This window comes from Corvus brachyrhynchos, unplaced genomic scaffold, assembly GCF_000691975.1.
Source record: "Corvus brachyrhynchos isolate BGI_N302 unplaced genomic scaffold, ASM69197v1 scaffold266, whole genome shotgun sequence".
Taxonomy (NCBI): Eukaryota; Metazoa; Chordata; class Aves; order Passeriformes; family Corvidae; genus Corvus; species Corvus brachyrhynchos.
This window is the reverse complement of record NW_008238633.1, coordinates 757,494-770,528: the sequence shown is the minus strand read 5'-3', so window position 1 is coordinate 770,528 and position 13,035 is coordinate 757,494. Positions and strand designations below refer to the sequence as shown.

Genomic DNA, 13,035 nt, shown 5'->3' with positions numbered 1-13,035 from the left:
GCTCCCCCACCTTCGTGTACTTGGCCGTGGGGCGCCTGGAGCTCCCTGCGACACAAGAGCCACGTTAGCGAGGGAGCTCCCTACAGCCCCTCCACCTGAACAGTGCCGGTTCAGCCTCATGGGGAACTGCGAACACCGCAAATACATGCAATATGCATTTCAGGCTCATTGTTCAAGTAAGGATTCCGAGGGGGAAAAATTGTTTGCACTACTGCCAGTTATTTTTTATGATGAAGTTAGACGTGGGTGACATCCCATGCAGCTGCAAAAAGTCACAGTCCTCTTCAACCTGAAATCCAAAACAGTTAACCATATCCTTGGTGTATACATGAATGTGTGCTCTGTTCTACCTGTTGTTTGTAACTGAGCTGTTAGAGTAAAAAGCATGTATTGACATTTGAATAAGAAAACAATGAACAAAATGTAGAATACAAAATACAGGAAGAAAATTAAACCCCACTATTTTATCCACACATAAAAAATACAGCTAACAGAACAAAAGTATAGTAATACCGAGAAAATACCCAGAACTGCCAACAGTCTCAATGAAAAGTACTTTACTTTTTTTTTCAGGAAAAGTTGCATCCAGCTCCTCGGGGCTGAGCGACGACAGAGCCACCATGACCCGGTGCGTGGACGAGGAGAGCAGCTCCACCACGGAGCTGCGGCGCCGCTGGCTCAGGCGGAGAAGGGGATCGGAGGAGGAATGCCTCCGCCCCTGGAAGAAATGGCTAAAGATGCTGACGGCCGAGCGCCTGCGGGGGGAAGGCTGCATGGCTGTCCGGACCCAGCTCCGCCCGGCGCCGCTGCCCGCGGCGCTCTGAGCGGAGGGGAAGTTGCTCAGCGCTGAAGTTGCGGGGAGCGGAGCATCCCCGAGAGCGCTCCGGCAGCTGGTCCCCCGGGCTGAGCTGTCGCCATGGTAACGGAGGATGCAGGCGCTGCTCTCAGCCAGCCCCGGGCTGCTCCCTTCCACAGGGATTGCGTCTGCTTGGGACAAACTGTTCCGCCGCTTGATGAAAATAGTTGCATTTCAAGTAGGTAATTTTCAAAACGCGCTGGGAACAACCAAAATATTTTTCATAAACAATGGGAGTATTTAGTTCCTGCTCAATAACAGGCATTCAGAACTCACTAAGACACAAAATACTCGATTCAACAGAACAATCAAAATGTAGCTGGACGCTCTGCCTCCTGAGAGATCTGTAAGGAAGTACATTATACTCCCCCACCTCTTGGTTCTTCATTCCACAACCACCTCTCCTCCTCCACTTCGCTGCTCCAAAATGCATCATTAGCTGCGTAATGATTGGGATTAGTGTGTTCCTGCGGAAATGCTTCATTACATGATGAATTGTAGACTGTTTGCCTGGACCATTCACATCTTCTAACAAAACACAATTTGTTATTCCAAACAAAAGGCTGATTTTTTTTTTTCAGGGCACAGCTTTTTTATGGAGCAAAGCTGTTAACCCTGCAGCCTGAGAGAAGGCAGCTCATGTGGAGGAGAAGGTGTGTCAGCTGAGTGCTTCAGGCTTCTGAAGGTAGGTATGAGGTGGCAAATTGCCTCCCACTTTGCTTCCAGTGTGCTAAGCAGGAGAATGAGGTGGCCAGGAAGATTGCAGCACTCAGAAAAGCAACTGTGTGAAGAATGGATTATATTGATGTAAAAAGCCTCGGTCATCCCAGTATCTCTACATTAGACTGTATGGAAAGAGGAAGGCTGGGGAGATCAAGAAAATCCACTTTAACTTCGTCAATAAACAAATTAATCCCATTTCATTTTCCTAAAATACAAAGTATTGTCAGTTCTGTGTTTCTTCTTGTACTACAAAACTTGTACAGAGGAATTTGCATAAGAGGAAGCTCCCTGTCTTCTTCTGGGACAAATTCACCAGGCAAAAATCTGCTGCTTCTAGACAGTGACAGCACTTGAGGGCCTGAACTTTGACTGCTGCTCCCCAGCTCTTACAGAGACGTGGCAACATTTGCAGTGGGTACCAGGCCTGAAACATCAGCAGCGGTATCGTGTGAGGAAAGGAAAATGTTCAAAACCTTGACTCTTCATTCATCAGTGAATCATTGATGAAACAAGTAATATCAACAGGTGAGGAAACATGTAAATATGCTTTTATTTTGGGCATTGGGTGGAAGAGAAAGGAGATGAAAAAGGCTATTTCAAGTGCTACCTGTATCCAAGAAATGTGAAAAATATTTTCTAATTAACTATATTCCTTTCTGATATTTAATTATTTTTCTCTTTCTCTTCCCAGAAACTTCTTTTCAGTATATATCAAATGATAATGGAGCCAGAAATGAGGAAAATAAAATGCTGCACATCATTATTTTCCTACTGAACCTAGCAGGTTTGCAAACAAGCACTCACCCAAAACGGTAAGAAAGAATTGCATCCTGTAAAAGTTTAAATAATTAGAAAGGGGAGTTTTGTTGAAGGCAGGTTTGTATTTTCAGAGAGCTAGGCAGTTTCTCAACACAAAAATGGCATCGTTTCTTCCATCACGAGATCTGACAAAATGAAAATTACAGAAAAGATCAACCTATTATCACCACAACATGTTGATGAAATAATGCAGTTTGGTTTTGTTGTAGACATTTAAGTTTATAAACATGGATAATATTTCTGAGGGTTTTTTAAATTTTCTGTGGATTTTTTTCCAGAATTGGTCTAAGCATTTATTGTGAATGCACATCAGAGACAAATTCTTACCTGAATTCATATTTGCCAAATACACACTGCTCTCTATCAGCGAGGAGTATGGTAGTTCATTTTGCAGCAAAACTCCTGCAGCCATTGCAGTACCTGTTGAAACAATAAAATATTCACTGAATCTACAACAGAAGCTCAAAAAATGCAAAATAAAGCCAAGTATCTGGCACCTGGTGATGGAGTCATTCAAGATTTGGGCAGTCAGGCATGGGCTGGTACTTAGTAAAACAGATTGTCTACAATCCACGTGCCCTGTCTGCTCTCTTCCCTCCACTCCTGGGGTTTGAAATCACATCTGTGATGATACTTCTCTAACAAGGAAACTGAACCCAGGAGTGTCTCTAAGCAGAAGACAGATTTCTTTAATGTTATTGCTAATACAAGGTAGGTCCTGCTCTGAAGACCTTCTATCTGACAGAAAGATAAAGGGAAGCTGTAAATATGGACACAATAATCAGTCACTGTGATGGTTAAATAAACTCTTTACATGGCTCTTGAGTGGAAATTCTTACTCAGTATAAGATCACCATTCTGTTTCTCTTATCTCTATAGGAAAATAGCTGCAAGCATAACAAAAAAAAAGGTTTTTTGTACCAAACTAAGTACATCTGCTGTATCGTTAACTATAGAAACTTTGCTAAATAGACAAACCTTGGGTTCCCAAATCTACAAAACCAGTATTAGGATTCAGCAGCATAAATAGGGTTTTAAAAGACAGTTTGCTAAAAAAATACATTAAAAAATAGAAGAGTCTTGTAGGGATTAGGTGATACAACAGGCCTGTGTGGTGCTAACTGTTTGCTGTTCATTGTCCAGCTTTTATCTCTAATTCTGCATAATTATTTTTGTAGTAAGTATTTAAACAAACTTTATTCATTCAGATATTACATTATCTACCACATATTTGAATAAATTATTCTTCCAACAATGCTAATGGACTTTATTCCACAAAGTCACCCAGTACAGCTCTGTTCTTTTCAAGATGCCTAATGGTGGGAACAGATCACAGATCCCCATTAAGAACCCTTTCATAGTGCTGCACCAGTCCTCTCAAAGGGATGAGAATTACATTTGTCAGTGAAAGACAGAGAGCCTTCTGAAACTTCAGAGATGCTCAGAAATGTATTTCTAATGTAAGTACATTAAGAAGAATATGAATTAAGAATACTCTAGATAAAGATTAAAAGAGTATCTGGAGTGTTTTCTACTCAGCTACTTGACCATCTGACTCTGTATTCTGAAAAGTCAATCTTTTAATAAAGTACCTTCATATAATTGCATTCTATTTGGAGAAGCTTCAAAACCTCTATTTTTTCTTCAATGGGCTTTGAAATCAGTAAGTGATGGCTTCCATTATCAGAGGAAACTTTGTACCTAAATAAATAACTTGATTTTATCCCCAGAATTTCTTTTTTAGAGTTAATAGTGCTGGATTAACAAAAATTGTTGGTTTCTATTTCTCAGAAATTTCTCCAAAATTCTTAATAGCTTGTCCAGATAACATTTGAAAAAGATATCTCATCACATGGACAGCAGAATCACCACCACAATGACTATTTAGTTTTCCTATCTCCTTGGACTCAAGAGATTAAAAAAGAAAAAAAAAAAAAAAGAGAAAAAATATCAGGGATATTTCTATCATCTAAAATTATTTTCCTTTTTTTTACTCAGGAATCAGGCTGATAAGAACTCTTAACTGGAAAGGGATGAGATGGAGGTTAGTGCAGAAGACAATATACCTAGAGTATTACAAAATACTAGCAAGATTCTTCTAAGTGGCAGAGGTGAGCTATGTGTTTCTTTCTTGTCTAACCAATTTTATTTCATTTATACACCAAATCCATAATTCCTGCGCTGCCCAACTGACTTGAATATTTTGTCTGTGCCTTTCAGTTTGCTAAACTTGACTGACAGCTGTTAAATTGCACTCCCTCAAACAGATGTAATGCGGTAATTTGGCACAGCTCAGTGCTGATGTTCCTAGAGAGGGGCATTATGTTTCTGCACCGATAAAAAGGGTGTAGAAGTAAAAATAGTGCTTAGGTAAAAGCAACAGCTCTCTCCTGCATTATCTCTGTACCAGATATTCACATTTTAAAGACATTCTTCAGCATTTTGCTCATCCCGTGAACGCTCGGTGGCTGCGGAAGGCACAGCCCGGAGCGTTATTCCAGGTCACGGTGCCCGTGAGCTGCCTGGGGGATCCGAGTCACGTACCTTGTGGCAATCACCATATCGCCTTAATCAGCTCTGCTGCTTTATCTCAGCCGTGCATTCCTATTGCCATGACAGCAGAGAGGCCGCCCTTTAATCCCGGCTCCCCGAGCGAGAGGAGAGGAGCGGTGTCTCCCTGCGGTGAGGTTCCATCGCTGTTCCAGCACAGGCAGCGCTGCCATCCAGCGAGCGGGAACAGCCCGGCTCCTGACACCAAACACCGGGAAATGTGGCTGTGCTGTCGGCCGGCAGGAGGGAAGAGCAGGACCACACTGCCCAAGGAACCTCCTGGAATCCTGATGCCAAGCGCTCGGGGTATCTCAGGAGGTGCCTCCAGGCGTGGGTTTGATCCGTGGTTTGATGTCTGTAGGCAGTTTTGAGTCGCCTTTTCTTTCCCCCCGCTTTTGAGCTGAACAATTCCTACCAGAAGGGATTTTTGTTTCCTGTTGCACTCGATTCACGTATTGCATTTGGTAACACGACAGCTGCCGAGTCCCACTCGCTGCTTCACACATGCAGGGGTGGCTTTCCTGCAGAGGAAGCAGTGTGGGCACCTCGTGCCGCTGGGGGTGAGCTCGCTCCCGGCAGCCACCTTCTCCTAAGCAGTGAAGCCTCTTGCCCACGGCCATTCCCTCTGGAATAAAGGCACTTCTCTTTGTAAGGTCGCAGGTGGAGCAGTAGAGTGCCACGCAGGCAGCGGGACATCAGGGACATCAGGGATCCCAAGGAGCAGGTTCCATGCTCCTTCCAAAGGCTGCCTTCCACAGGCAGTACTCCTCACTGGCTCTCAGGAGCCAGCAAATTAACAACTCTGCCTTGTCACAAAAAAAGATTCCTTTCTGGTATTTTGGGATCTGGAAACCAGTGGCTTCCAGTGACTGGGCTGAATTTTTGCTCCAGACTGAAATGAAAGGAGCAATGTCCAATATTGCAGCAGCCAGAAAACAACTATACAGCCAAAAAGCGAGGAGACAAGAAGATGCTGGTCTTGCTCTATCTCAGCAATTAGGATGGTTATTTAATGAATGCAATTACTATCTTTTAGTTCAGAACACGTTTTCAGACAGAGAGAAGGGCTTGCATTCCCAGCTGGAAGGATTCCAGTTAGGGCAGTGTAGCTGCCAGCACGGACAGTAATCCCATTGTAAGGCTACGCCCCTGTGCACCTCTCCACTGACAGCGAGGGCCCAAATCTTTAATTCGTGTGGCTTTGCTAAAGAAGAATGCCCCAGAAGACCATACACTTAAAAAGATGTGTATGTATGTATTAACATGAAAAAATTTTAGTTCTCCATTTTAAAATATCAGTAGATGGGAAAAATTATTTTAAACCTCAAATATATTCATACAATAGAGGCAAATGCTGATGCTTAGGCCTGTCACATGAAATTTTGAGGTTATTTTTACTGTTTTCTTGTCTTCTAAAGTGAATTTGTTCTCTCCCTGTTGCAGTCACGTGTAACTAACTACCAAGCAGCCAAAATTTTAAAGGAACGTAGTCAATTCACTGCAGGTAGGGGCCAGGGCAGCTTGGTACCTAAGCACTGGGTAACACCTCTCAAATTTCCTGTGGCCTAATTCTACGAAGCTTTGCTTTTGTGAGCAGTCCCACAGAAATCAACAGAATGTCTAAATATAACATCACACGGGATAAAGTTTCACTGCCAAAATGCAAAATCCAGTAAACTGCACTAATTTTTTAGTGCAGTTTATCTAACTAAAGATAACTTAGATGATTAAGACTAAGTAAAAATAGGATAGTGTAGAGAGGACTGGTTATATTTAATGAAGTGGTTAAGAGCTACTAAATTATAACTTTGTCTCTCAATTCAGGCTTTGAATCTGATGCTTTAAGATTGGCAGATCATGAGAGTTTCTAGCAAAGAATCTTCTAAATTGGCTGAGACATAGTCACAGGTACAGGAAGCACTGGTAAATGAAACTGTGTTTTAAATTACCCCAGACTATCTAATTTTAACATTGCCAGGAATAACAAAGCATTTCTAAAGGTTTGTAAAAAATTATGATAACTGGGGGTTTTTGCTAAACTTCATTATTATGATTAATGAAACAAGATGCAAAGGTTGTTGTTCTAATGCCTGTATCAGTGAAAAAGCTCACTGGTAACAGGTATTTCATGAATGCTTAAGCTACACTTTAACCATAGTCTGGAAAGCAGTTTTAGCATGGAGCACACATTTCAGTAGGCACACACCTCAATTCCTGAGCTGTGTTAAAAAGCTCAATTATTTGAAATATGAAATGTTTACTACCTGTAAGCAAACGCCAAAATATTGGAAAAGCAAATGAACACATGGATGAAGGACAGAGAGAAAACTAGGTAAAAATTTTAACAAATTTTCATATAGTTTAGTTATACAGTATTTACACAGCAGAATGATACTACAGCTGCTGTAAAACTCCAGGGATTTCACTGGAACCATAACCAGAACGATTTGTTATTTCTACATGTGTTTTACCCTCTTTGGGAAAAAAATATTCCCCACATGTCTTAGCAAAAGGTGAATGTCATTTAATCATCAAGTTTGGTATTTACAGAGGACTCTAACTGCTTTCATGTACAAAAGAGACAAGAGAACGTAATTCATTAAAAAGTTATGTAGGTGTTGGCTTGGTGATTCAGTGTTTGCTATTCATAGATTTTTTGACATAAATAGCAAGAAACTGCAAGCTAAACTGATGGACATGTCTCTCAATTGACTTGAGTCGTTATTTAAATCACCTCTTCCTGTGGTAGTGCTAACCCAAGAGTTAACAGAAGTTATTTTAAACTACCTTGAACAGGCTGGCAGGCAGTAATTACTAGAGAGACTTATCAAGGAGATGGCATAAAGTGAATATATTAGCTGTTCTACAAACAAAAATGGTGACTCCGAGACCCTTGATCATGAATATCATGCTTACCAAGAGACTCTCAGACTCGTAACACTGACTACAGGCAGAAGAATGAAATATTGTCAGTAACTGTCAGCATTCTGACAGCACTCAGAAGTGCAAGTTTAAAAATTATCTCTGCAAGTTAGAGGAATTCTTTTTAAATCTAATACAGTCAACACCATAGTAAATTTACATGAGTTTTAATAGTTTTAATAATTTCAGTGCAACACCTTACCTGTTACCCTGCAAAAAGAATGAGTGAGAGCTGATCCCTTCATTGTTGCAGTATCAGCCACAAGAAACACGTTGTAGGGGAGTCACGTTTTACAGAGGAGAAGCTGAATGAATTCCCATGGTGTTTCCTGTGGCTAATCCGATCGGGGATGGTAATCTGGGAGGAGCCAGCAACGATCTTTTCTTAACCTAAGGCTGTGCGGGGAGTGCCTCGGGGACTATGCAGATAATCATCCCTAAACTGCTTTCTGCGTCTGCCCGGCCTTTGAAGGGATTGAGGCAAACAGGCCACAGCAGCCTCATGTTTTAATAACTGAATCTTCCAGCTCTGCTCATCCTGTTCACCTCATTTCCTGTTATTAACGAGTAAATACATATTTATTTGTGTGTGTCTACATGCATCACACAAGTAAACACAGAGCTATAGAGATAATTTTGTGAAGTGAGATTAATAACAGTTAAACTGATACATTGATTTTGAAATGCCATGAAAAGAGAATTAGATAGAAATGTTCAATTGTTATCTGGACATATCATTGTTATCTGCACAAAATATTTTTTCTCACCCGGTAAAAGCACAGAATGTCACTGAAGTATTTTCAGCAAGTATAAATTAACTGCATTTAAAGTAATATCTCAAAACCTAAAAAAAAAAGTAGGTAAATATATTATAGGTAGGTAAATATAAGATATTATAGTAGGCAAATATAAGTATATATATAAGTAAAATATAATCAACTGTAATCAACGAAAAAAACAAAGATTTTGTTGATTTAAGTAAATACTAGATAAGTAAAAAATGTAAATAAAATAGGATAGAATATCTTATTCTATTTTTAAAATAGATCTTATCTCCAAATCAAGTTCAAGCACTGACAAAAAAAAGAGCTTTCATTTATTCCCATCACTTCCCTGCATGTTTTGTTAAAAAGTCCCTACCATTAATGAAGCTAGGGATTGATTAAAAATACCTCCCAATTATTTAGAAACAAAGTATCCTTAAAATTACACATAGAGCTTCTTAGTATACAAGAAAATCACATGCACGAACTGAAGTGTATCCAGCCATTTCAGTAAACAAACATCACTTTTCTATACAGGTATGGAGTTTGCCCAGAGCAGCTGTGGCTGCCCCATCCATGGCAGTGTCCCGGGCCAGGTTGGGCGGGGCTTGGAGCAAACTGGGAGAGTGGAAGGTGTCCCTCTCCATGGCAGGGGGTGGAATGGGATGAACCTTAAGGTCTCTTCCAACCCAAACTGTTCTGTGATTCTAAGTTTGGGGGGGGGAAGAAATTGTGACTTCAAAAGATTTGTACACAATTTGGGAAAAGCCACTAAGATACCTTGGCTACTAAAAAGTCTGAAAAGATTGAGGAGCCTCAAATCCTCCTTTGCACACCTTTCTTTGGTGTGTTGGTAGAAGTGTCAACTCCAAAGGGGCCAAGCACCCACAGCTTCCCCAGTCTGCAGCTGCAACTGGGGGGCTTAAAACCTCCAAAAATTGATCCATGTGGGTTCCCTGGGTGCCAAGAGCTGGTGTCCAGTGCCACTGCTCCAGCAGCCCTGCTCAGGGCCAGGGAGGCTGGCACACTGTCTCACTCACTCGGGTGCTGGTGAGAGCAGACCCCGACAGAGGCCCAGCAGAACAGTGCTGACTTCCTGGGAATTACAGACCTTCAGCGGGAATCTGTACTGGAAATGCAGGGTAGAAAGAATCAGAGGTCAGCTATAATGAAATATATATTATACAATGAAATAAATCCACTCTTTGCATTTCAGCTGTGGTCTGATGGTTGCCCTTGGTTACCTGCCTGGGTCAATTCACACAAGGAACAGCCCCACAGCAGCACTCCTTGGTTTCATATTGTTCAGTCACTACAGAAGTGGCTCTAGGAATCTGAATCTGCAAATTATGAGTAAAGGGACACATGTATTTTCCAAGTGTCAGCACACAAAAATGTGTTAACAAATGGAGCATCTGGCAAAACATTTTGTAGGAGGAACTGGAGGAAGCTGGCATGATTTTAGTTGACTAAAGAACAAAGAGCAGCTTCAGAAAACTAATAAATATTAATTAAATTCTTAATATAACCATACTCTTTGGGGGAAGTTCTGAACGTTCACATTTGAGAAGCTGTCACTGACATACCTAAGTTTTATTTCCATGTGGATAATATAACGCTGTTCACCTATCTGATTCCAGAGGGGTGCTAATTCCTGGAGGGACAGGTAAGGTATTACAATGCTCTGCTGAATCCACTTGTAGGTGTCAGAGCTCTGCTGGCTGCCCCTTGTATCTGTTCCCACATTTGTACTCCTCACTATTAATGACACTTTATTCAGCTGAGGAACTGATTTCTGCTAGTGCTTTGCAGAGTTTAGCTAATTCCAGGCACCCCTGCCAGACGTGCTTGTTCTAACAGGCCATGTCACTGTATTTTAGTCAAGACAAGGCTTTGTGATAACTGAGGGTGACTTTTGGGAGAATTAACCAACAGGCTGAAATAATTTGCCATTTCCAAGGAAAGAATACAGAGTAGGTGGGATGCTAATGACTAAACTAGCAATCTTCATGTCTCTAGGCTTGGCATTCTCCTGTTTCAACAAAATGAAGAATCTCTGGTCCTCTGGAAAATTCTGCTGAACTATTATTGCCATTTAAAGAAACTAACAAGCTTTCCAGGTAAGTAGAACAGGATCACTAGGCTTCTGGCAGCTTATTTCTCTTGCACTGCAGGAGCTGCTTCATGGCTACTTCACAGCAGACGTAGCAAATCCACCTGTCCGTGACCTTAGGTACAAGTTTGTCAGATTAGGCAGGCAGAAAAGTGTCCGAACTGCCTCATTAGAATTCTGACCACTGCTTGCACTGCACTGTTTTCAGGGTACACAGACAGAATCAAAACATCACACTATCCTAAAACTTAAAGCTGACTAAAACCTAAGATTCATTTTCATTTAATACAAACTGGTTTGGATTCCTAGCTGGCTTTGGGCATTTCCAGCTGCTCCTTTTGCTTTTTGCTCTTCTCATAGTTTGGATCATAAAAATCAATTAATATTGCTTTATTTTCAGCTTGTATTGAAACACTGCAGGGAAGGCTTCAGCTTTGTGTAACTTTACAACTGTATAAATGTTATTAAAGACTTTCTATAAGTTCTGCTTTTAGATATTTATATATATATATATATATATATATATACACACACACGTATACATACAGATTCTTTTCTGTCCATTAAGCATAATGCTGTACCACCACAAATCAATCACAAAAGTAGAGTCAAAGCCTCTGGTAGACCTTGATGATACCAGCAGTATTACAGTTGTGAGAGAAATGTACACATTTAGCTGCTTAATGAGATCCCACAGCAGCAGCCCACCTGTGATCCCTGTTCTCTTTCATCATCTCTACTTCTGACAGTCTCTCTTTTCCTGTTGGTTCCACTGTTACCTAAAATTGCCAGTCAAGTACAAAATGTAGTGAAATGTTAGGTAAGCAGCAGAGTAATATGAAAATTCCAATTCAAAAGACAGTTCTAAACCTGAAGAATTGTATCAGGTGTTATTCACAGGTCATTCAATGGACTTACAGTGCAAAAGGTGACTACACACCTAGGAAAACAGTGTAGAACCACTTAAATTAGATCTAGCTATAAAAAGGAAAGCTCTGATTTATGAGACAACTACCTTCCTCCAGGTCAGATTTCCCAGTTTCTAGATAACTCCTCTCACTTACAATTTTACTGCTATTACACAAGATAAAATAGTCATAATGGTATCATTGGATTTACAACAAAGTGAAATATTTACTCAAACATGTCGAAGAAACACTTTTCAGGTCGGTTTATGCGTCCAGCCAAGCAAGTACATCATGAGAGAGGATTACATTGCTAATTTTATCTCTGAGGTGACACTCTCAGAGCAGCTGGCCCTGCAGACTGTCTCCCTCTCTTACTTCATCTTGCCTTATATATGCAGGTACTCTCTGTGTTTCACATAAACTACTGATGGAAACAAAAGATGGAAAAATCACAGAATCCCAGAATGGTTTGGGTTGGAGGGAACTTAGAGCTCATCCAGTCCCACCCCCTGCCATGGCCAGGGACACCTTCCACTACCCCAGGTTGCTCCAACCCCCTCCAACCTGGCCTTGGGCACTTCCAGGGATGGGGCAGCCACCACCTGAATCACAACCTGAAAATGCTTTCAAGCAATACAAAAGTGCAAACACATTTATTTTGTACACATTATTTTGGGATTAAGTCCTCCACAGATGTGGAGCTCAGTGTTGCTAAGTGGGGTGAAGGACTCCCAAAAACACATCTCTGAGAAATGCAAAATCAAGAGATCTGTGTAAAGAGAAAACACTGAAGTCTAGATTATTAATATATCATGTAACCTTTAATCTTTTTGTTATCCTACTGAAGAGTACAGAGACAGTCTATTACCAAAAGCAGTAATAGCTACATCTAAAAGTTACTATCGAGTGTGTGGATTGACCTATGCATTGCGGTCCCTCAAACGGGACTGACTGAGCTGCGTTTTTCAGAATGATTAAGTGATGATTAGAGGTGGGGTACAACCACTACAAAACATGAAGACATCGCTGAGACAGGGAAAATCAGTTTCCATTGCGCTCCCCTGCTGTCATTCACGGTCCTCTCTCTCCCTGACAGCTGTGGGCCTTTGCGAAGGTAAAACGACACAGATCATTTATTAAATTAAAAGCATTTTGAGGTTGTGATTCAAGAGGTGACAGCCCCATCTCTGGAAGTTATTCAAGGCCAGGCTGAACGGGGCTTGGAGCAACCCGGTCTGGTGGAAAGTGTCCCTGCCCAGGGCAGGGTGTGGGATGGGACGCACTTTAAAGGTCCCTTTAGCCCCAACCAGCCTGGGCTGCTGTGATTCGGCTCTGTGACTATTTAGCAGCGGGTGGCAGAAGGGCTGGTGTCACCGCGCA

General features: G+C 41.4%; 1 protein-coding gene across 1 annotated transcript in view; it reads right to left on the bottom strand.

Annotated features, from left to right (window-relative positions):
• Positions 1-8,023, bottom strand: part of PTPDC1 (protein tyrosine phosphatase domain containing 1) — a 16,152-nt gene extending 8,129 nt beyond the window's left edge. Inside the window, 5 exon segments of the mRNA XM_008636059.2 lie at positions 3-45; positions 562-897; positions 900-1,055; positions 2,384-2,818; positions 4,943-8,023. Of these exon segments, the coding sequence (XP_008634281.2) occupies positions 3-45; positions 562-897; positions 900-1,055; positions 2,384-2,408 (560 nt within the window). The 5' untranslated portion in view covers positions 2,409-2,818; positions 4,943-8,023.
• Between the last annotated feature and the right edge of the window lie 5,012 nt (positions 8,024-13,035).